At 43.5% G+C, this 22,917-nt stretch overlaps 1 protein-coding gene across 7 annotated transcripts in view; it reads left to right on the forward strand.

The window, feature by feature from the left end:
• The window catches only part of PNPLA7 (patatin like phospholipase domain containing 7), a 398,841-nt gene that overhangs the window by 130,541 nt on the left and 245,383 nt on the right, over positions 1-22,917 (forward strand). For all 7 annotated transcript variants that reach the window (XM_043530657.1, XM_043530661.1, XM_043530656.1 and 4 more), the window contains 2 exons: positions 6,367-6,444; positions 8,160-8,365. In XM_043530657.1, the coding sequence (XP_043386592.1) occupies positions 6,367-6,444; positions 8,160-8,365 (284 nt within the window). The remainder of the gene's footprint in view (positions 1-6,366; positions 6,445-8,159; positions 8,366-22,917) is intronic.

A 22,917-nucleotide genomic window follows, 5' to 3' on the forward strand; every position in this document is an offset into this window, starting at 1 on the left:
ATGGGTTGGTGGTATCAGCCCAGCTTGTTGTGGATGTCACAGAAGCACTTCACAATTCATAGTAATTGGTACTTGCTGGTACTCTTAATAGAGAGGCAAAAGGCAGGATGGGCTATGGACAGTAAACTGTTTTCTCTTACCCTTTGTGGCTACCCTGAAGGCTCAACAGAGGCATGCTGGTGGGACTGTGTGTGAGTGAAATCCTGCTGTACCTGTTCTGTGATTAGATAGAGGCCGTGAACATTCAGGGCTTCAGTCTGACATCAGTCTCTTGCATGAAAACTCATTTTTTTGAAAAGTAATTTATTACCCCTGCATTTTCCACTGGCATCCAGTTCACGTCCATTACCAGTTCAAGCCTCTGGTCACCGACTTCAAGCCATCAGTAGGTCAGGACCCAGGTACGTTAGTGACCATATCTCCTAGATAACTGCTTTCCTCTTTTCACAGGTCCTTGCAGTGGTTTGACTCGAGCCAGTTTTCTTTTACTTGGTGATATTTGTTCCCATTCTGAGCATTCTTTGGGACATCTCACCCTTATTGTGATATGGCTAGCCCTGGATGGCAGACTCCTGTTCTCTTTATTTGGGCCACAGAGATGTTTACCCATGTTCCTCACTGTGGAGTCAATGATCAGGGTTGCTTACTGTGATGGTTCTTGGGGTACCCAGGGCTGTGACACCTTGTTACCCCCTGCCTCTAGCTTGAGAGTCTTGCCTCTGATAGCTGGGTGTTAGCTCCCTAACACCACCAGCCTTTCAGTCACTCAAGCACTGTCCCCGGGGCTATGCCAGCCTTGTCTTTATTTTGCAAGTTAACAATAGGTACAACCAAATCCACTTGAAGTATTCCCCTGTGATATCCAGCCCTGAAACTGGCTACTCACAGAAATCCTGGATCCTCTGCTCCCAAAGGAACAGTGTACCCCAATTTACCTGTGTTATCTTAAATCACTGCTCCTGTATTGTGCTCAGCACTTGTGAGCACTTATAATAAAATGAGTTTATTTAAGGAAAAAATAGAGGTTCCATTAGGAACGAGAGAGTGATGGGAACAGATGGTTACAATACAAAATAAAACCGTAAAAGGCAAACTAGGGCCTGCACTTATGAATAGTTGCCTTTCCTAGCTAATAAAGTAGGTTTTTCACCCCGCTTCAGTGTGTTGCAGAGCTGGCTGGCTTCCCATGAGCCAGGATCCATTCTTTCATGAAACACTCATGCTCAACAAAATGTCCCCTTAGTGAATGGATGCAGAATGTCTATTTTCAATCTGTGATACACTGAATTACTCCTTTTAACCAATAGGGTGATCCCTGTCTGATATAATGTTCCTTTTTACCTCCAAGTGGTTTTGATGTTTATAGCTTATCTTTGACTGTTTTTCATTGACATTTCTGTGTTGTTGCAACAATGGACGATTGAACAATATATTATATTATTGGCTAGCCAGGGAGGGTTGACAACTCTCTCCCACTTGAAAGGGCCATCACTGAGGCATATGGTTCCTTTGTGACTTACTTTCACTCCAAGACCATAAGGCATAGTTTTCATTGGATAAGGCAAAGTTACCTTAAATATTACGTGTAGACACATCTTTCAGTGATAATGAGTATTGATTAAGTTACATGCTTCCAGTAGAGACTTCACATTGCTACCCTTGATGGATAAATACCATGAAAGTGGTGTATTTGGTGTAGTGAGTTTGTCAGGTCTGAGACAGGAGACGCTTTTAAAGAACAGTGAACCCTTTGCCAGTTGATGCCAGTGGGCCTGTGTTACATTTCTCTTTTTTCTCTTCTTATGAAGGCTTCATGTTGCTCCATGCTTCTGGTCAAGCCACTGGCCTGCTCTCAATCACTGCCTTTTCCTCCCAGGCAGAAATATGCCTTGTTGGCCAGCAGGCTGGCTGGAAAGTTCAATACGTTTCCCTTCTGCTCCTCTTGCTTGTTGCCACATTCTTTTGCTCCTCCATATCTATCTCAGCTGTTGTCGTAAGCTGCTTTTTCTTACGTTTCCAACCTCTCTGCTTCGTCGAGTTTCTCACAGTCTCTTTTTGAGTCCTAAAGCCTCTTCCTCCAAAAAGGAAAGAAGTTTGCAACTGATAAAAATATCACCTTTTTGTTTTTTGTTCATCACACAATTCCAACATCTGCTTCCCTTGGCTCTCTGTCTCCATTCTGTATCCTAGTTGGGTTATTTCTAGGAAGGTTGGGACTAGCCTAGTGACTTGTCTGAGAACTTTTTGGGAAACTCTTTTCTTTGTTGCCATACCTTCCTGTTTTCTCCTCATAGTTTGTTGAACCCCAGGCCTTCATACTCAGCCTCCTCTTTGCCAACAATAGCTCACAAGACCACAGATGTTCGCTCACCCATCATGAGGAATTTTCAAATAAAAATATGTAGTACTATTGCCAGTCACTGGCCACTTTCACTCCAGAATTTGTTGTTCCTTCTGTAATTGCATTGGAGTGAGCGCCTCTTTGGAAACATTGCTCTTGTCTGAACTAAGTGATAGTATAATTATCGGTGCAGAGAAATGATATGCCTTTCCCTATTCCCACCCAGGGTTTGGGGTTCAGTCAGTATGTCAGTAATTAAATTATTCACTTACTCCAAGCATATTAGAATATTGTGGTCAGTGGAAATTTTGAAACACAAGCTGTCAGTTTACTTCTCTCTCTCTTGGTGGCTTCTTTTATCTAGACAGACCTGCTATAGCCCAATGTGGGCAACACTGGTTTATTTTATTTAGAAGCAGATCATGCTTTCTTCTCTGCAGCAAGAACCGCTAACGCTCAATTGATTATTATTTGATGTTTATATTACTATAGCACTTAGGAGGTACAGTCATGGACAAGGGCCCATTGTGCTAGGCACTGTACAAACACAGAACGTTTTTTTTTTTTTTAAAGTACCATTTTTAGTGCAAGAAACTTTATTTAGGACAGATCCCACATCTGCCTACTGCTGAGTTTCTTGCATCTTCTTCTGGAGCAGCTGGTCTGGCCACTGTCAGAGACAGGACACCGCGTGAAATGGACTACAGATTGGATCCAGTCTGTGTAGCCCAGAGGGTTGGCTTGCCTTCACTATATTCAGCTGTAATGCAAGGAACCTACAGGCCTGTATCCTGAAAGACATTACCTTAAGCAAGTTAGCATAAGTGTAGTCAAGTATAGTAGGCATGCAACCTTTGGCATAGATAAATGGTCTGACTGTTACTCCTTAGGTTTTGGGGAACTAGGAATGGCTTGCTCAAGGGCAGGAGTTGAAACCTAACGGTAAGCAGCAACCGGAGGAACATGGCAGTGATAACCGTAGCATAGCTTGAGCAAGAAGTGACTGGTATGATAATGAGTTAAATGGCATTAATATGTATTAATTAATAGCTAACCTATAGGATAAGTGTACCCCAATATGATAGGGTGAGGAAGCTGTATTTGGCCATGGAAGGCTGAGCATAAGCATGAATAATCATGATGTTGCTCAGGCCCTATAATAGGACAAACCACCATGTAGAGGCTAGACGTTTTCCATCATTGTTAGCCATCCATCATTTGACCCGTCAGCTCTATCGTTATCTACCATCAATCTTGGGTAGTGAGGAACCTGAACCATTGGACTCATTTGGCATGCCAGAGACAGGGCTGGTTCTTTATCTCTTACCACAGGTTCTCAAGAAAGGGTATAAGAATGCAAATCTAAGAGCTTATGCAAAGAATAACACCCCAGATATCCCCAATACTGTATTACTCCTATCTTTTTATAGGACTTGGAGCTTTTCTGGCTTTATTCCTTATTTTAATAAAAATCTTGAAGGCTTTACTTTGCCAATAGTATAAGTGTCCTTGCCATACGCCCTGAGATATTAAATGCAAGATATTAAACTCATTGGTTATAGTTCTAGGTAGCCTGATTCTGGGATTAGAACCTTGTGATCAATTGGCAATTAATACAAATATTATTAATCTTCAAAAAAGATCAGGCAACATCTGGCAATGTGTTCCTAAATAGCAGTGGCAATAGTGCAAATGTAGTCAAAGATCAAAAAGACAAATAAAGATGGGTTATAAGTACAGTTTTTCAGGAACTGGAATTTCTGTTCATGAGACGTTCTGACATTTCAAAAAAATATTTTTTTTTCAAATTTGGAACAAAAAGCTGAAATTTTCAAAATTTTCCATGAAATGAAAATTTGCAAAAATTTCAATTCTGGACCATCAAAATGTTTTGTTTCAATAGTGTTGTTTTAATTAATTTCATTTTTAATTTTATATATTAAATATAAAATAATTGAAATGAATTGAAACACTGTTGAAATGAAGTGTTTAAACATTTTACCCCCCTCGACAATCTTTCCACAAGCTCCAGTTGTAGGGAGCAACCTAGCTCTTTGCTTTAATTCGGTAAAATAGAAGTAACTAAACTTTCATGTATCACCCTCCTTCTTCAGATAATGGAAATGCAAAGCAAGTTAGAGTAACAGTTACCATACTAAAAAGTTAACACTCTTGCTGTATTTGTTTTCCTAGTGCAATGGGGATAGTGATTGAGGGACACATTCTGCCATGCTTACCCGCAACGAATACTCTTTGAATACTGCAAATAGCCCTATTGATTTCAGTGGGACTATTCAGATTAAGGTGTTGCCACAATTGAACAAAGTTGGCAAAATCTGCCTAGTAGATTAATCAGCAACATGGAAGAGGTTTCAGAGTAGCAGCCGTGTTAGTCTGTATTCGCAAAAAGAACAGGAGTACTTGTGGCACCTTAGCGACTAACAAATTTATTTGAGCATTAGCTTTCATGCATCCGATGAAGTGAGCTTGTAGCTCATGGAAGCTTATGCTCAAATAGATTTGTTAGCCTCTAAGGTGCCACAAGTACTCCTTTTCTTTTTGCAACATAGAAGAGTGGCTCAGCCATTTGTCAATGCTGCGTGACAACGGCACACACACCTGTCCCTCTGAGCCTCTGCTGTTGTAATTGGCTGAGTCAGTGGTGCCTCCTACAGCTTTGTTGCTAGTTTCTGTATTTTTGGGTGCTTTAATAATGGCACCTGGCTTGGCATGTTCCTACAGGGAAAAGAACATGAGATGGGAGCAGCTGCTTTTCATGATTGAGTCTAACAGGAAAAGGACAGGAGAGAGATTGGAGGATTCAGTTAATATGCATCTTTTTAGGGAAGAGGGGAACCAATCTAATTTGAAAGACGTCTCCTAGTTTGATCTTTGCACTCAACCTGCGAAGTCTGCTGCTATGTGTGCAAAGATATTTAGAACAGCACCTATGATTGTTCCATCACTGAAGAGAGGGAGAGAAGAAAAATCTCCCCTCCCATCCCACTGTGGTGTTGCAGTAGGAGGCATAGGAATATTTCTTATGATTCATCAAGATGTTTTGTGTAAGGTTACTGAGAAACTTTTCAGCAGAGGAGGAGAGAGGCATTTGGAGAACAGAGAGAGGCCAATTTCAATTTCAGTTTCAGTTATTCAATTCAGTTATAGCAGCACATGTAGATGACATTTCAAGGTAGGTTGAGAGAATAAATATTGAGAAAGGCGAAGTTAACGTGAATCCAGAGCATTTGAATAAGTAATTCTAATTATCAGCTTTTTCTATTGCATATTTCATTGGCAGATTTCAGTGCTTTACAATGAAGGTGAGTATCACTAATCCCAATTTTACCACTGGAAAACTGAGACACAGGGAAGTGAAGTGACTTGGGGTTGCTCAATGAGCCTTTGACAGAACTGGGAATAGAATGCAGGTCTCCTGGGTGCCAGTTCAGTGCTCTGTACAAACCACAAGCAGAAACATAGAAATTGGTGCAGACCTCTTGCTAGCATTCCCCAACTATTTTTTTAAATCGTGCACTTACCCTATGTATTGTGCTGTGGGCTTTGAGATCCGTGGGAGGAAATTTTAAAGGGTACCTATAATCCATAGTAAAACTTGCTACAGTTTTTTTGCTTGCTGTTTACTAGCCAAAAGTACTGAAACTGACTACTATTAATGTTAATGTTGTGTTAAATGCATATTCATAGAAGTGGGTATGGTGTGGGAGAAATACACTTAAGTTATAGTGCCTAGAATGTATATATTTAGTGAGGCAAAATCAGAGTTAAATAAAGCACTGAAACGACTAAATCTATGCATGTGAAGACAGAGAGCTACATTATTCCTATGAAGATGTATATTGGCAGAGAAATGGTAAGGTGTGAACTTGACCTATAGCTTCAATGTCAAGGGATTTATAACCTTACTTACTGTTCAGTAGATTGTGTACTCCCTTCATTTTCACCTCAGTTTACATTTGCACAGATGTTTAAATAGTGTGTTTGGATATCTTTTTTTCCCTCAGGACCCCTTGTTGCTGAAGGGTAAAGTAACATTGCATCAAGTTACGGCTGGGACTGTGGTATCAAGGCAGGGAGACCAGGTGAGTGCCCTCCAATAAGGGAAAAGTGAACCTGTTGCTTCAAAATTGTTTGATATTATTACTACTCTCCCGTCATTCAAATAGTGGGCGTCCTGTCAAGAACTTAGTGTATGAGTAAAGGCGGACTAGAGTTGAGGTGAGTGGCCCTGGACTGGGTTTGGGGGGTTCTGGGATCAGTTCCTCTGCCATAGGCTTCCTGTACAGGTTACCTTCACCTCTCTGTGTCTCATGCCCCCCCTCTGTAAAATGAGAATGATAGGTGACCAACCTAACAGGGGGGTATTCTGAGGATAAACTCATTAAAACATTTCTGAAGCACCCAGATACTCTGGTGACGAAGGCCATATAATCTGGATTAAAACAGGTTGGGTTGAAGAGTGTGCATCAGGCAGTCTGTGGCCTAGACAACATAACCCTGTAAGGAAATACTAAAAAATTAGGTTTGTTTAGTCTGGAGAAGTGAAAACTGAGGGGGGGACATGAAAAACGGACTTAAGTATATAAAAGGTTGTTATAAAGAGGAGGGTGATCAATTGTTCTCCGTATCCACTGAGGAGAGGACAAGAAGTAATGCGCTTAAATTGTAGGGAGGAGGATTTGGGTCAGGCATTAGAAAAATCTTCCTAACTTATAAGACTGGAACAAATTATCTAGAGAGGTTCTGGAATCTCCGTCATTGGAGGTTTCTAAGAAGAGGTTAGACAAACACCTGTCAGGGATGGTCTAGATAATCCTTAGTCCTGCCTCAGTGTAGAGGGCTGGACTAGATGACCTATTGAGGTCCCTTCCACTCCTACATTTCTATGGTTCTGTTGCCTCTTGAATGGGGAGCTGAACAAGATCAAGAGGAATTGGTAGGCGCTTAGCCATCTGGGTGCAGAGGCTCAGAATTGCAATGCAAACACAAACAGCAGGGAAACTCCCCCCCCCGCTTTTTCTCCCTTGCATGGTGTTGAGTTTTTCCTTTGTAATTAAAGAGGAGAGGAGCTCTTTTAATAGCAACAGCAATCTTAGCTACAGATTATGGGTTTTGTTTTGTTTGGAAGAGTGCATAGCTAAAGTTGCAATGTAAATTTAGCATCCTTCTCATCGGGTTTCAAGTTTATACATATATTGCATATTTTCCCAAGAAATTGTGTGCATTACAAATGCCCAGATAACCTGCTTACAAAATCCCAACCCTCAGTGCATGATGTATGTCACTCAGTTTTATTAGAATGCCTTTTCCTATTAATACACTATTGGACTCTTTTGCATATTAGTTCATTTTGCAACAAGCATATCATTCAGCGCATAATATTGTTCTGTAATAGCACTAGGAGATTGTTTGTTTGAAAAAATGTAACTGTGTGCAAATGCAAATTAAGGGAATAAATTTTTGCTAATTTCCAGTGCTAATATATTCCGTTTTGTCACAATACAGCATTATTCACAGAGTTTTGCTATTAATTCTGTGTCATCTCTACCTCTTGAGGTCTCCCAATTATGGCCCCAGTCAGAAAGCGCCATTTTCAATATTGTGACTGGAACAGTTTACAGCATTAATAAATGCTTTTAATTATTCATGAATGTGCCTTATTGTATTGCCTAAGTGCTTAACGCTATATAGAGCCCCACAGCAAACACATCAGTCATTGCAGTACTGTTACAATTAATGTTGGTTTAAAATCCAGGAGGGTTTATAATGAAGGACTCTCTCTCTTTGTCCTTTTCAGGATGTCAACATCCAGTTTGTGATCTCGGGTTTGCTTCATGTGTACCAGCGGAAGATAGACTCTGAGGAGGAGACCTGTCTTTTCATCACCCATCCGGGGGAAATAGTAGGCCAACTAGCCGTCCTTACTGGGGAACCTCTCATTTTCACCATCAAGGCCAATCGAGACTGCACGTTCCTGTCCATTTCCAAATCCCATTTTTATGAGTGAGTTCCCCTTTTGAGTGGTGCATTGCTTTCCATTTTTACACCTACCCATAAAGCACAGGTATTTTGGACACATTTCGTCACAGAGGAGGTGAGTATGATGTGCTATTGCTAGAGCACATCGAATAGCAAACTAGATGTCTTGGGGTAGGAATTTAGGAAGTGCCACACTGGGTTAGACCTCAGATCTAATTTATTACATCTATTACAACTTCCTGTCTCCAGCAGGGTCGGTACCAATTACTTCAGAGAAAGGTGCAAGAAACTGTAATATTCAATGGTGGAATAATCTGCTGTAAGCAGATTAAATGCCCACTTTCCTTTGAACAATATTTTAACACCCTGTATTTAGTCCAGACATACCCTAGCCCTGGAATTTGGCTTTACTGATAACTCAGATAATAAGGAAAATGCCAACCTCAGCTCATGCTTACATGTTGGTAGTGTTTCTTTAAAGAGACCTCTCTGTCCTAGACCTTTCACCGGAGTATCACTCCCACTTCTTTTTAACCAGAGTGGAGTTAATGAGCCTCCCCTGCTACATGATTCATAGGGTATAAGTCAGTATCTCCCTGCAGGATTACAGCACTTACTAATAGGGTAGGTCAAAAGAAGAACCCTGCTACACCTGCCCATAGGGCAGGTTTCTTCCTGACCCCTGTTAATTGGTGGTTATCATGAGCCGTGAAGGTGAATATACCTTAGTATTTTATCCTGTATAAACATCCTGTAAATGTTCTCATTATTCCATATAAACATCAATCCTGCTATGATCTCATCATCGAGGTTTTGTGACAGTGAGTTCACTCTAATAGTTCATACTAAAAAAAAAAATCCTTTCATTCGTTTAAAATTAGTTGTCTTTTATTTATTTCATTATTATTTGTATTGTTGTTGTGACCAGGACTCCAATGTGGTAGGTACTGTACAAACACAAATCCACAGACAGCTACTGCCCCAAAGAACTTACAATCTGAATATAAGTCAAGAGACAGCAGATGGGTACAAACAGACCAGTGGGGGAGCACAAGGAAACAATGAGACTTGGTCAACAGGACAGGCTGTTCTCTCAGCATGCCAGCAGCCTAACCATTGTCAAGTGTTTTGTAGGGATCATGGTAAAGGACAGATTTCAGGAGGGTTTTGAAGGAGATAATGATTGCTTGTGTTTCTGGGGAGCTCCTCCTGAGTGTGAGAGGCAGTGTGGGAGAAAACATGAAGGGGCTTGTTTGAAAATTTAACAAGTGCGTGATGGAGGCTTGCATAATGGACCAACTGGAAGTTGGAATCGAACAGAATGAGAGCTGATAGATAGGATGGGAATAGCCTGGGAAGGGCCTTAGAAGTGAAGGCAGGTAGCTTATGTTTGCTATGATGAAGGAAAGGGAATCTGTGGAGGGATGCAAAGAGAAGGGTAACATGGTTAAAGCAATGAGCTGGGAATATTATTTTTGCAGCAGCATTCTGAATAGATATGAGCGAGGCAAGATTGCGTTTGTCAAGGCCAGAGAAAAGGTTGTTGCCATTATCAAGATGCAAGATGATGAGCGTTTTAGCCATGTAGATGGATAAGAAAGGCCGTATCTCAAAAATGTTTTGCATAAAGAATCAGTAAATTTTAGATATAGCCCGGATGTGAGGACCTAAAGAAAGGTTTGAGGCGAAGATGAACCCCAAGTTATGAGCCTGAGTGACAGGCAGGATGGTGGTTTTGTCCACAGTGATTGAGAACAGCATTAGTGGAGAGGACTTGGTGGTGGGGAGTTTGAGCTGTTTTAGCCATGATAAGCTTGAGCTGAGCTTGAACTTTTCATTTGAGTCATGGTGAGCTTGAGCTTTGAGTTTTTAGTGGAATGTCCCCTAGTTGTTGACTGAGAGCAAGTTTTTCTGGCTTATGTTCCCTAGACCATTCATTATTTTGCATACCTCTGCTGCCTCTTTTTATCTCCTCTCTAAACGCTCCCTATCTTTAGTCTCTCCATGCTTCTAACCAATTTTGTCTCCAGGCTCCTATTTCTGTGATATCTTATTTGGAGGTAGGGTAAAGAGAACTTAACACAATGCCCTCGGTGATAGTGCACCATCAATTTATATAATAGCTTTCCAACAGACGTTGTTTTTTCTACCCCATTCTTTATACTATATCTCCTTGTTCAAATCACATTCAATTATATACTCCTCTGCTGTCCCTCCCCAGATAGCTGTCGTCTCCATCTCCCCTACCCTCTCTGATTTTGACACCTAACTTTTTTTATTCCTCTCCCCATAGTCCCCCCCATCATACTTGGTGACTTCAAATTTCATGCTGATGCCCCCTCTGACCCATAAGCTGTTCCTCCTCTTTGCCTTCATTTTCTCTTTTGACTTTCAACCTCTCCTACGTGCCGAAGTGGCCACTTGCTTGACCTTACCTTTGCTCGAGTGTTCCTTTCCTGATCTCTCAGGAGTGGTGACTCTCTCCAAACGCTACCCCATCACTTCTTCCTTATTGCCTCTTTCCCCTCTACCAACACTTCAGTGATCTAACCTCTTATTCTCCACCGCACTCAACTTCTTTATTGTTCCCTCTCCTCCGCCTCTGTAGACTCCATTGTTAGTTCACTGCACTCTGCTCTCTCTACACTTGATTCCTTCACCTCTCCTTCCCCCCAAAAGTCTGTTCCAAAACCCTAAACCTGCCTCATTGCCAGCTTCAGCTTTCACCAAACCTGCTCTCATGTCAGTGACTGTCACTGGAGAGAGTCTCAAGACAACATGGATGTCCTCTGCTGCAAAATTGTTTTTTCCTTCTTTAGTTCTACTGTATCGCTGGCTGAACAGCACTGCCTCTCCACTGTCATTGAATCCCCAGCTCGCAATCCCTATCACATGTGCAATCTCTGTCTCCTTCCTGTGCCCTCCATGCAAGATTTTGCTGATTTCCCTCCCCCATGCGCCAGGAGGAGATGGGGAGGGATGATTTAGTTGGGGATTGGGTCCTGCTTTGAGCAGGGGGTTGGACTAGATGACCTCCTGAGGTCCCTTCCAACCCTGATATTCTGTGATTCTATGATAAGCGCCATCACAATTCCGCAACACTCCTTCCTCCCTCTCCATTTCACTGGCAGATTTCGCACTTGTTTTTCTCTTTGAAACCCCTCCAGCTGCCCCGTGACCCCAATCCTCTCTTGGCATCCCTGTTCCCTACTCACAGCCTTTTCCTTGTCCTCCTCGTTTTACCTGTCCTTGTCCTCTTGCTTCTTTCCCTCCAGTATACAAATACACTTGCTTCCACTGTCCCTAAAATATCAATCCTCAATCCCCCTGCCACTCTAGCTATTGCCCATTACAACCAAACTTGCTGAATGTTCCATCTACAACCACTGCCTTAAGTTCTTCTTCGAGTGATTCCACTTGTAAATTTCACGCTTGGTGTGTGACCATCTCTCAGTGGTACCCATTGGGGCAACTCAAGTTCCCTCTACCATAGTGTGCCCTTGCAAGCCAGTATAAACGGCACAAGCGCCCCAGAACTTCTTCAGTTCTGATGACTGTCATGGGTGATGAGAAGGAATTGCTTGGCTTGCATTAGCACCTGCTGTCAGTGTGCTCATGGAAATTTCTTGTAAATAGTTTTCTAGCTGATTAGTACTTAGTTATTAGCGTATTAGAGTAGGATTAGTTTCCTTTTTGGTCAACACTTCTGGGGTTTCTGTTACATGGTCACTGGGCTTCAAGCTCTGCGTCTCTTGTGCTCGGCCAATGCCCACGAGCAACCCACACTCAAGCTGCTTAAAACAGTTGGGGGAAGCTCATATTCAGGTTTGTTGTCAAATTTGCAAATATTTTAAGCCAAGGACAAAAAATGCCAGAGAAGCCAGGCTAAATGTTTTGCTCATGGAGGCAGCCCTGAGATCTCCATCAGACTCTAGCCATCCTGACTTGGCACAGAGTGCTTTGGCATCAGTTAGGAGTGCACCTCCTATGCTGCCTGAGACCCAGCACCAATTGCTGTCCCCAATGTCTCAGAAGAGCCATAAGACCTCTAGACATACTGCCAAGAGAGGAAGGTTGCTGGCTCCAGAATCTTCTAAGCATGGGGAGGAGAGTAGAGTGCAGCCGGAACCAAAGCACTTTTCGTCTCTGGTAGCACTGAAACGGGCATCACTGACTCTGGTACCAGGGCAGGTGTCATCGAGTCTGGTAGCTGGAGGGGTACCTTCTATGTCTGCAATACTGCAATGACTCAAGACCATGTCAAAGGCTTTTGTATCAGCAAGAGATATGCTGTCGATACTGATGTCCCTGGTAGTGCAGGAGACTGTGCTCCTCGTACTGGCAGACAGAGGGTCCCCAGTATTGTCTGTGCAGAACTCAGTGCAGTGAGAGTCTCCTGTGCCTTAGACTTCATACCCATCGGTGCATTGAAGGGGAAGCCTGCAATACTGGCTGCTCTACACTCTTTGCCAACTAGGCACTAGTCTCTGGTACCATTGAGAGCAGCCTCTGCGTGGTCAGCCGAGTGTGATTCAGACTCCTCTGCATCAGAGATGGCCTCCTGTGTTTCCCAGCCTTGGAGCCAGTCATGCTACCCCACCTAGGCATTACTACCCTGGGTTGCCTCGAGATCCTACAGCTGGAATGGGAAAGAGCATGTGGCCAGGGAGTCACTGGGGCTCACTGCTGGTCCAGTGGCCCTTCTGGAACTTGTGGGAATTTTCCCAGTTTCCAGGTCCTGCTCTGTGTCCTTGGAGAGGCATGGGGAGTCTGCTCTCTAGGCACTACCTGTTTCTGAGCCTGTTACAGGTCCTGCTGCTGAGCAGAAGAGGTAGTTCAGGAAGAGCCTGCTGGATAGCTAGCAGAGGAGGGGCATCCTCAGCCTGTGCTGGCTTCATTCTCCTCCTCTCCTAATGAGACAGTTTCCTCATGGGGCATTTCACCCCCTCCCGATGATTATAGAGCTCACCAAGGATTGAAGAAGATTGCCTCAGGTTTGGGGATCCAGGTAGAGGAAGTTAAGGAGTCCTCCCATCAGCATAGTGACATTTTGGCCACAACCAGGCCATTGCAGGTGTCTTTACCTGTTAATGAAGCAATTTTGGAGCTCATGAAGCCACTCTGGCAGGCTCCTTTGTCCCTTCCTCCCTTCTCAGAAAAGGACCAAATGTTAATATTATGTCCTGTCCCCCCGCCCCAGGATTGTCTGGTGGAGTCAGTGGCCAGTGGAAGGGAATGACAGGGCCAACAAGTGGCAATTTTCAAATCAAAGGAAAAGCTAAAAAACAATAGATTTACTGGGTGGAAAAGTTTATTCTATTGCAGTGTTGCAACTCAAAATTGCCAACCAACAAACCTTTTGGGACATTGTTATTGTAATATTTGGGACTCCATGTTAAAGTTTAAAGACATGTAGCTGGAGGACACTGGACAGGAATTTTCTTTAGTTGATGAGGGGAAATTCATAGTGAGAACTTCACTGCATGTTGGACTACATGTGCGGTAGGCTGCTAGGACCCTGGCTTCTGTGGTTTCCATGTACAGGAGCTCTTGGCTGCAGTCGTTGGGGCTTCCACATGATGTCCAACAAACAATTCAAGACCTGTCCTTTGAAGGGTCTTCACTTTTTTCAGGGCAAACAGATTCTAAGCTCTATGGATTGAAGGATTCTATGCTGACTTTAAAGTCTTTGGTGTCGTATACTCTGGCCCTGTCCAGGAAACATTTTTGCCTGCAGCAGACCACTGATACTCTGCCCCTGCTCCTCATCAGGACTTAGAAAGAAAGAAGAGTAGAGGTTATAGACACAGGCCACCTCCTCCTCCTGCATCTATGTCAATGCCTGCTCCATCCAGATACCGAGGAGCGCTAAATAGACGTTTTGGAGTCAGTTGAGGATGCCATACCAGTTTCCAGGATGCCAGATTCTATCTCCCCGCTGTTTGCAAACTGTCTTTCCTGCTTCCTCAGTGCTTTGTCCCAGATTACTTCAGACTAATGAGTATTAAGCACTGTGGAAGTGAGATATACCCTCCAATTTATTTCTGCTCCTCTCCCCCTTCCCTCCCATCCCTCTTTAGGGACTACTCTCATGAGGAGCTCCTCCTCCAGGAGGTTCAGACTCTCTTTTGGGTGGGAGAGGGAAAGGGTTCATTTTCACAGAGGGAAGGGGTTCTCTCCTGTTACTTTGTAATCCCAAAAGCAAAGGGTCACTTGCCAATTTTAGACCTGTGCCAGCTCAACAGATATATCAAAAAGATAGTTTTGCGTAGTCACCCTGGCTTCCATTATTCCCTCCCTGGAGACTGGAATGCTGCCCTTGACTTAAAAGATGCCTACTTTCATGTGGTGATTTATTAAGGTCATAGAAAGTATCTCAGGTTGGTAGTGAAACGCTCTCATCAGCAGCTCACTGTGCTGCCTTTTGGCCTGACAGCATCTCCCCAAGTTCCCACAAAATGTGTGACAGTGGTAGCTGCTTTCCTGAGGAGGCCAGGAGTACAAGCCTACCCTTTCTTGTATGACTGGATAGTTACAGGCCGTTCCAGGGCTTAGGTACTGGCAAGGATATCTCTCATCCAGTCAGCTTTTGCAGCTCTGGGTCTAACGATTGTGACAGGGTTGGGCCAGATGGCTACAGGAGAGTAATAGAAGGCAGATATATTAGCCCCAGGTTAAGTAGGTCCCTTTTCCCTGGGTAAGGTAACAGGGAAGGTTCCAGAACAATCAGGAACCTTCTGGAGACAATTAAGACAGACAGGCTGATTAGAACACCTGCAGCCAATCAAGAAGCTGCTAGAATCAATTAAGGCAGGCTAATCAGGTCTAACCTGGGTTTAAAAAGGAGCTCACTTCAGTTTGTGGTGCGCTTGTAAGGAGCTGGGAGCAAGAGGCGCTAGGAGCTGAGAGTGAGAACGCATACTGTTGGAGGACTGAAGAGTACAAGCATTATCAGACACCAGGAGGAATGTCCTATGATGAGGATAAAGAAGGTGTTGGGAGGGGGCCATGGGGAAGTAGCCCAGGGAGTTGTAGCTGTCGCACAGCTGTTCCAGGAGGCACTCTAGACAGCTGCATTCCACAGGGCCCTGGGCTGGAACCCGGAGCAGAGAGCGGGCCCGGGTTCCCCCCAAACCTCTCAACTCCTGGTCAGACACAGGAGGAGTTGACCTGGACTGTGGGTTCACAAAAACGGCCAAACTAAGGGCTGCTGTGAAGCTTCAAGGGGAGCGAATCTGCCTATAAGTGCAAGACCCACCAAGGTAGAGGAGGAACTTTTTCACACTATCGACTTTTTCCAGTTCAGAGGACAGAATTAAAGGAGCAGTACTGGATTCTGGTCAAGCCAGAGCTTTACCTCCGGACTCAAGGTTCCAAACAATGTGATCGCTTGTTGCAGATCTCAAGGCTCACCCAGTCACAACTGCTCAGACCTCGTCTCAGGACTCAATTGTCTGGCCTGCATTTATTTGCCAAGTTGTTGCCATCTAAACTTTGTGCTGAATGTTCCCTCTTGAGTATTGACTTCTCTAGATTGGCAGACAGACCCAGTCAGTGTATGTGCAGGCGTTGCCTTTGTCCTCCCTCAATCTTTGCTGACATTGGTGATGGACATGTCTTCCTGGGGTTGGGGGCACATCTCAGTCCCCTTGAAACTCAGCGTTTATGGTCCTCATGGGACCAGTCTCTACATATCAGTTTCAGGGAGGTAAGGGCTGTCCACCTAGCCTTTCAGGCTTTCTTATCTCAGATCAAGAGAGAAATCTTGTTTGTTCTCACAGATAAAGCAGACGCAACGTTTTACCTCAACAGGCAGGAAGAGCTTGCTCGTCACCACTTTGTGAAGAGGCAGTTCACCTATGGAACTTTTGCATTGCCAGTTCAATCTCAAAGCCTCTTACCTGACCAGAACAAGCTTGAAGACCACCTAAGCAGATGGGTTATGAGTCACCATGAGTAGTCTCTGCTTGGATGTAGCCAGATGCATTTTCCAGCAGTGGGGGAATCCCTAGGTAGACCAGTTCACAACCAAAGCCAACAGGAAATGCCATCAGTTTGTTCCCCACAAGATCATAGTCCAGATTCCATCAGAGACGCTTTCCTACTACCCTGGTCGAACAAACTCTGTTACACTTTCCCCTTCTGTTCCACTCCTACACAGTTATATCCTTGATATGTTTCACCTAAAATATCAGTCACTGCCAGCTAGTTCTATCAAGGTCTATTTGGCAGCAATATTTCCATCCTAATGTGGACAACTATTCTGTATTTTCTAATACTATGACAAGGAAATTTTGTAAGGTTTTGTAAACCTGGAAAGGTTGTACCTACAGATAAAGGAACCTGTTCCTCCTTGGGACTTGGACTTAGTTTTGTCAAAACTAATGGGGTCTTCGTTTGAGTCTTTAGCCACATGCTCCGTATTACATCTATTACTTCAGCCAGGAGAGTGGCTGAGCTGTGGGTCTGCTGTTGAAATCTCCTTACACAATTTTCTTTAAGGACAAAGTATATCTGCACCCTCATCTGAGACGTCTCTTGAAGGTGATCTCTAACTTTCATATTCACCAGTTGATTTACTTTCCTATGTTTCACCCAAAGCCGCTTTCCAATAGAGAGGAGCAATGCCTGCACACCCTGGATGGTAGAAGGGCTTTGACATTCTGCAGACAGGACTGAACAGCTCCATTTGTCAACCTAACTATTCATGACCTTTGCAGACAGGAGGAAGGGCCTCCCAATCTCTTCACAGAAAATTGCATCGTGGATAGCCTCCAATAATTGCGAATGTTGTGATCTGGCTGGGATTTTCCCACAGAGCACAGTAACTGAGCATTCAACAAGATTGGCAACATTTAATGCGTAAGTCCAAATGTGCAATCACTTGAAGAAAAACAGGTACAGTACTAACCTTCTGTAATAGTTGTTATTTAAGATGTCACACATGTGCATTCCACGATCCACCCTCTTAATCCTCTGCATTGGAGTTGTCCGGGAAGAAGGAACTGAGGGAGTTCTGGGGTGCCTGGGCCCTTTATACCAGCACTCCAAGTGTGTTCCAGCTGCCCCAGTGGGTACCACTGTGGGGAAAAATTAGATGACTGTGCACAGGGTGTGGTTACTCTAAGAATGGAATGGACATGTGCAAGACATCTTGAAGAACAACAGTTATGTAAGGTGTTTTCCTCTCTTGTGACTTATCTTGGAATCTCTCCAATCATTCTTTTCTCCTGGTGTCACTTCACATTGGGCAAATACTGCCAAGGTTCGCTGTGGAGAAGTGACACTAAAAGATTGCCCTCAGGCAAACAATGTAATAATGTAATAACATTATTATTACATGTAATGTAATAACAGCCTAGTGTTTGGAAATATGTGTTCTAGGGTGCTGGGCAGTGGGTTAAGTTCCCCTCACTATTACCTTGGAGCAGGGAGCTATTGCCTGGTGCTTGAACTACTAAACACTGTGTAAATGGGGAGATTAAGCATAGGAATGACATGAGCTGATTATATAGTTTCCCCTAAATACTCTGTTATTTCACCAAATTGACATGCTAAGTGCAGGGTGCTTACTCTGAAACGTGTGTTTCTCTTGATGAACAGTGTAATCAACTTGTCGCCAGAGTCTCCTGGGGCAGGAGGGTGGGTAGGGGGTACAGGCTCTGGAATGCTCTGTCACATTCTCTTCACCAGTAAACCTCAGTTTGGAGTCTGATGATATGTGACTGCCAAAGGAGCAGAGATACTGTGCTTAAAAGTGCACTGCCAGTGAGGCTGGGTGTGAACACTCGAGAGAGGAATTATATGGCAGTCCCAGCCTTTCACAAACAGTTTGCCGAGAACTTTCATAGCTACATTTTCTTGGTTTGCTGATGAAGAATACAGGAATCTTTACCAAAAAACAGGCCTCTGGAGTAGCAGGCATTTGGCTCTTTGCTTTCCAGATGCCAGTGACGGAGCCTCAAAGACTGTGATGATGTTGGGAAGGGGAGAAATACGCCTTTCTTTTCTTACATTTGATTATAAGTGAGTTTCTTCCTGTTGTGCTAACACCCCTTCCCTGTCCCCACACCCTGTAAAGCATGGTATTGGACATTGTTCTAAACTGTGCAGAGGAAGTAAGAAATTTTGAGAGGACACAACTGAAATGGACCTGTTCTGCCCTCCATTGTGTTATATTAGTAGTGGGTGCCCTCAAACATATTTTCACATCTTAGTGGTGTGTAAATGTTGTACTTGGTATAACCTCCCTGAAATGACACACTGTCGCAGATTCAGCTCTCTGCCACCTGCCCCCCATAAAACATGTAACTTTTCTTTCCAAGGAGAGGGGCAGGTGCTGTTCTTGGGCTCTGTGATACCAATGCCGCTGGTTGCTGTGCTGTTACAAATGCCGGCCAGCTTGCTCAAAACCAGGCTCCCTGCACAGGAACCTAGTGGAAGAGATTGGCAATCAGATGTAATTCTGCTTTCATGGTTTCGTGTTTTCCTGTAAAGTTCTTGAGGCGGTTGACATATTATTAAAGCAGAGTAGACAGTGTGTTTTCAGGCTGACTCTGGGCTCCCATAATGCTAGCTCAGACCTCCTACCCATCCCCCAAATAAATATTCTTGTCAGTAAATGTTTTTTATTCTGTGGCTGTCCAGAGTGTTCAGAGCAGCTTTCCTTCTTATATAATTTTCATTGTCTTTTTGATGGGGAGATAAATCCAGAAAAGCAAACACAATATTCAAATAATGGAAACATATGCTTCTTAACATCCCCATTAAATAGCCAGAAGTGGACATCTTAAGTCTGTTAACCGGAAGACAAGGTGACCCAAAGAGGTGATGGGGCAGGGCAGAAAAAGATGAGAGGATGGCATATGTGATTGGTAAAGCACCCTCATATACCAGATTGTTCATAGATCAAAGCTATTTTAAGTGACCCAGGTACAGGCAAATGGGTAATCATATCCCCCAAACCACCACTTCATTTGACAGCAGGTTTCACCTTCTGGGCAGCATAAGTAGAGAGGCCAAGGGCTGAATGAACATTGGGCCTAAATCTCTTTCATCCCTGTTGGAACGAACTGTAAACCATGTATATGACAGAAACCAGTTCAAGCCAGGAGGTGTGACAGCACCCCTAGTGCCAGCACCTGTGATTCAACTTTAAACTGAACTGTACTCAATTGTGTGGGTGGAGGCTTGATGTAGCAATGAGAGCACAGAAGAGTTCGTCTGTTTTCACAGGTGAACAAAGTGGCCTGGTTTTGGAAGTGGAGTAATGCTTAATAGCAAAGATTTTGCTGGAAACCGGGTCTGTGTGTAGGGTCAGGGCATATCGTCAGGGAAGGAAAAGCTGGGGTAGGGGGAAGCCCTCAGAGCGACAGATTTTGAAAGACAAATTCTATAATACAGGGTTGGAAGGGAAGATACACAGGTAGGATAATGAAAACCATGGAAAGTTTAATTTGTCAAACTCCACTCCTAGGAATAGTTACTGTTGATGAGTGAACAAGCTGATATTCAGGGGCATACAACTTGTAATGTTTGGGTGATATTCGGACCCCCTGGTAATAATTACCCATTCTTTCCTGGGGTTTCAGAAACCATTATAAAGTCCCTCTCCCCCAATCTCCCTCCCTTTAAAGTTGTTTTGGTGGGGACATTCAGGAGGTCTTTGCAGTCTTTGCAAGTTTATTCAATTTTGTTGTTTTTCTGTATGAATTAAGGAAAACCAAAGAAACAACACTCAGTATATAATGCAAAAAGGTGATAAGGAAGCATGTTCTAGCTATAAAACTAGGGAACTGGGAATGGAGATCTGGATTCTACTCCTGGCTCTGTTACAAACTTGCTGTGGGACCTTGGGCAAGTCATCTCATGTCCCTTTGCCTCAGTTTCATCATATGCAAAACAGAAAAAGACTTGGAATTTCAATGGTGCCTAAGGAACTTAGAACCCAACTCCTTTTGAAATTCAGTGGGAATTGGACACCTAACCCCCTTGGTCTCCTTTGAAAAATCTTAGCTATGCTACTTACTTTGCAGGTGCTGTGAAGCTTAGTTAAAGTTAAAAGAAAAGGACTACTTGTTGCACCTTAGAGACTAACAAATTTATTTGAGCATAAGCTTTCGTGAGCTACAGCTTACTTCATCGGATACATGCAGTGGAAAATACAGTGGGTAGATTTATATACACAGAGAACATGAAACAATGGGTGTGATCATACACACTGTAACAAGAGTGATCAGGTAAGGTGAGCTATTATCAGCAGGAGAGCGGGGGCGGGGGGAAACCTTTTGTAGTGATAATCAAGGTGGGCCATTTCCAGCAGTTGACAAGAACGTGTGAGGAACAATGGCGGGGGGAGAATAAACATGGGGAAATAGTTTTACTTTATGTAATGACACATCCACTCCCAGTCTTCATTCAAGCCTAAGTTAATGGTGTCCAGTTTGCAAATTAATTCCAATTTAGCAGTCTCTCATTGGAGTCTGTTTTTGAAGTTTTTTTGTTGAAGAATTGCCACTTTTAGGTCTGTAATCGAGTGACCAAAGAGATTGAAGTGTTCTCTGACTGATTTTTGAATGTTATAATTCTTGACGTCTGATTTGTGTCCATTTATTCTTTTACGTAGAGACTGTCCAGTTTGGCCAATGTACATGGCAGAGGGGCATTGCTGTCACATGATGGCATCTATCACATTGGTAGATGTGCAGGTGAACGAGCCTCTGATAGTGTGGCTGATGTGATTAGGCCCTATGATGGTGTCCCCTGAATAGATATGTGGACACAGTTGGCAACGGGCTTTGTTGCAAGGTTAGGTTCCTGGGTTAGTGTTTTTGTTGTGTGGTGTATGGTTGCTGGTGAGTATTTGCTTCAGGTTGGGCTTCTCCTAGCCTACAGCACCTTCAGCCTCCTTGCCGACCTCATTGTCTTTGCTTCAGATTTGTCTAGGTCCCTCTGTATCCTATCCCTACCCTCCAGTATATCTACCTCTCCTCCCATTTTAGTGTCATCTGCAAACTTGCTGAGGGTGCAATCCACGCCATCCTTCAGATCATTTATGAAGATATTGAACAAAACCGGCCCCAGGACCGACCTTGGGGCACTCCGCTTGAGACTGGCTGCCAACTAGACATGGAGCCATTGACCACTACCCGTTGAGCCCAACAATCTAGCTAGCTTTCTATCCACCTTATAGTCCATTCATCCAGCCCATACTTCTTTAACTTGCTGGCAAGAATACTGCGGGAGACTGTGTCAGAAGCTTTGCTGAAGTCAAGGAATAACATGTCCACTGCTTTCCCCTCATCCACGGAGGCAGTTATCTCGTCATAGAAGGCAATTAGATTAGTCAGGCATACCTTGCCCTTGGTGAATCCATGCTGACTGTTCCTGATCACTTTCCTCTCCTCGAAGTGCTTCAGATTTGGTACCAGGGGAGAGTGGGCCAGTTAAAATTAGTTTTGGTCTTTAAATAAGTTAGAAAAATGTCTTTACTGAATAGCTGGCCAACTGTGTGTATTCAATGGCTTTCCTAATCTTTGAAGCTCTCTGGTTTGCAGTTCAGGTTAAGATCTGGATTATTTGCAATGGGTGTCATTGGTGAGGGAAAAGAACTGATCTTACCTCTAGTTATGTCCCAAACCCATAGAGTCGTCTTTGCTAAAGGATGTGTGTAAATTTCTGAAGTGTGTAATTTTTTTTAAAAATTAAGCTGTAGTAGTATAGCTGTCAAAGTTCCTTCCCCACTCTGAACTCTAAGGTACAGATGTGGGAACCTGCATGAAAGACCCCCTACGCTTATTCTTACCAGCTTAGGTTAAAAACTTCCCCAAGGTACAAACTTTGCCTTGTCCTTGAACCGTATGCTGCCACCACCAAGCATTTTAAACAAAGAACAGGGAAAGAGCCCACTTGGAGATGTCTTCCCCCAAAATATCCCCCCAAGCCCTACACCCCCTTTCCTGGGGAAGGCTTGATAATAATCCTCACCAATTGGTACGGGTGAACACAGACCCAAACCCCTTGGATCTAAAGAACAATGAAAAATCAATCAGGTTCTTAAAAGAATAATTTTATTTAAAGAAAAGGTAAAAGAATCACCTCTGTAAAATCAGGATGGTAAATACCTTACAGGGTAATCAGATTCAAAACATAGAGAATCCCTCTAGGCAAAATGTTAAGTTACAAAAAGACACAAAAACAGGAATATACATTCCACCCAGCACAGCTTATTTTACAAACCATTAAACAAAAGAAAATCTAACGCATTTTCTAGCTAGATTACTTACTAATTTAACAGGAGTTGTAAGGCTGAATTCCTGATCTGTTCCCGGCAAAAAGCATCACACAGACAGACCAAACCCTTTGTCCTGTCCCCCGCCCCCCCCCCTCCTCCCCCCAGATTTGAAAGTATCTTGTCCCCTCATTGGCCATTTTGGGTCAGGTGCCAGTGGGGTTACCTTAGCTTCTTAACTCATTACAGGTGACAGGATTTTGCCTCTGGCCAGGAGGGATTTTATTGCACTGTATACAGAAAGATGGTTACCCTTCCGTTTATATTTATGACAATGGCAATCTTT

The sequence above is a fragment of the Chelonia mydas genome, chromosome 16 (assembly GCF_015237465.2).
Source record: "Chelonia mydas isolate rCheMyd1 chromosome 16, rCheMyd1.pri.v2, whole genome shotgun sequence".
NCBI classification, from domain to species: domain Eukaryota; kingdom Metazoa; phylum Chordata; order Testudines; family Cheloniidae; genus Chelonia; species Chelonia mydas.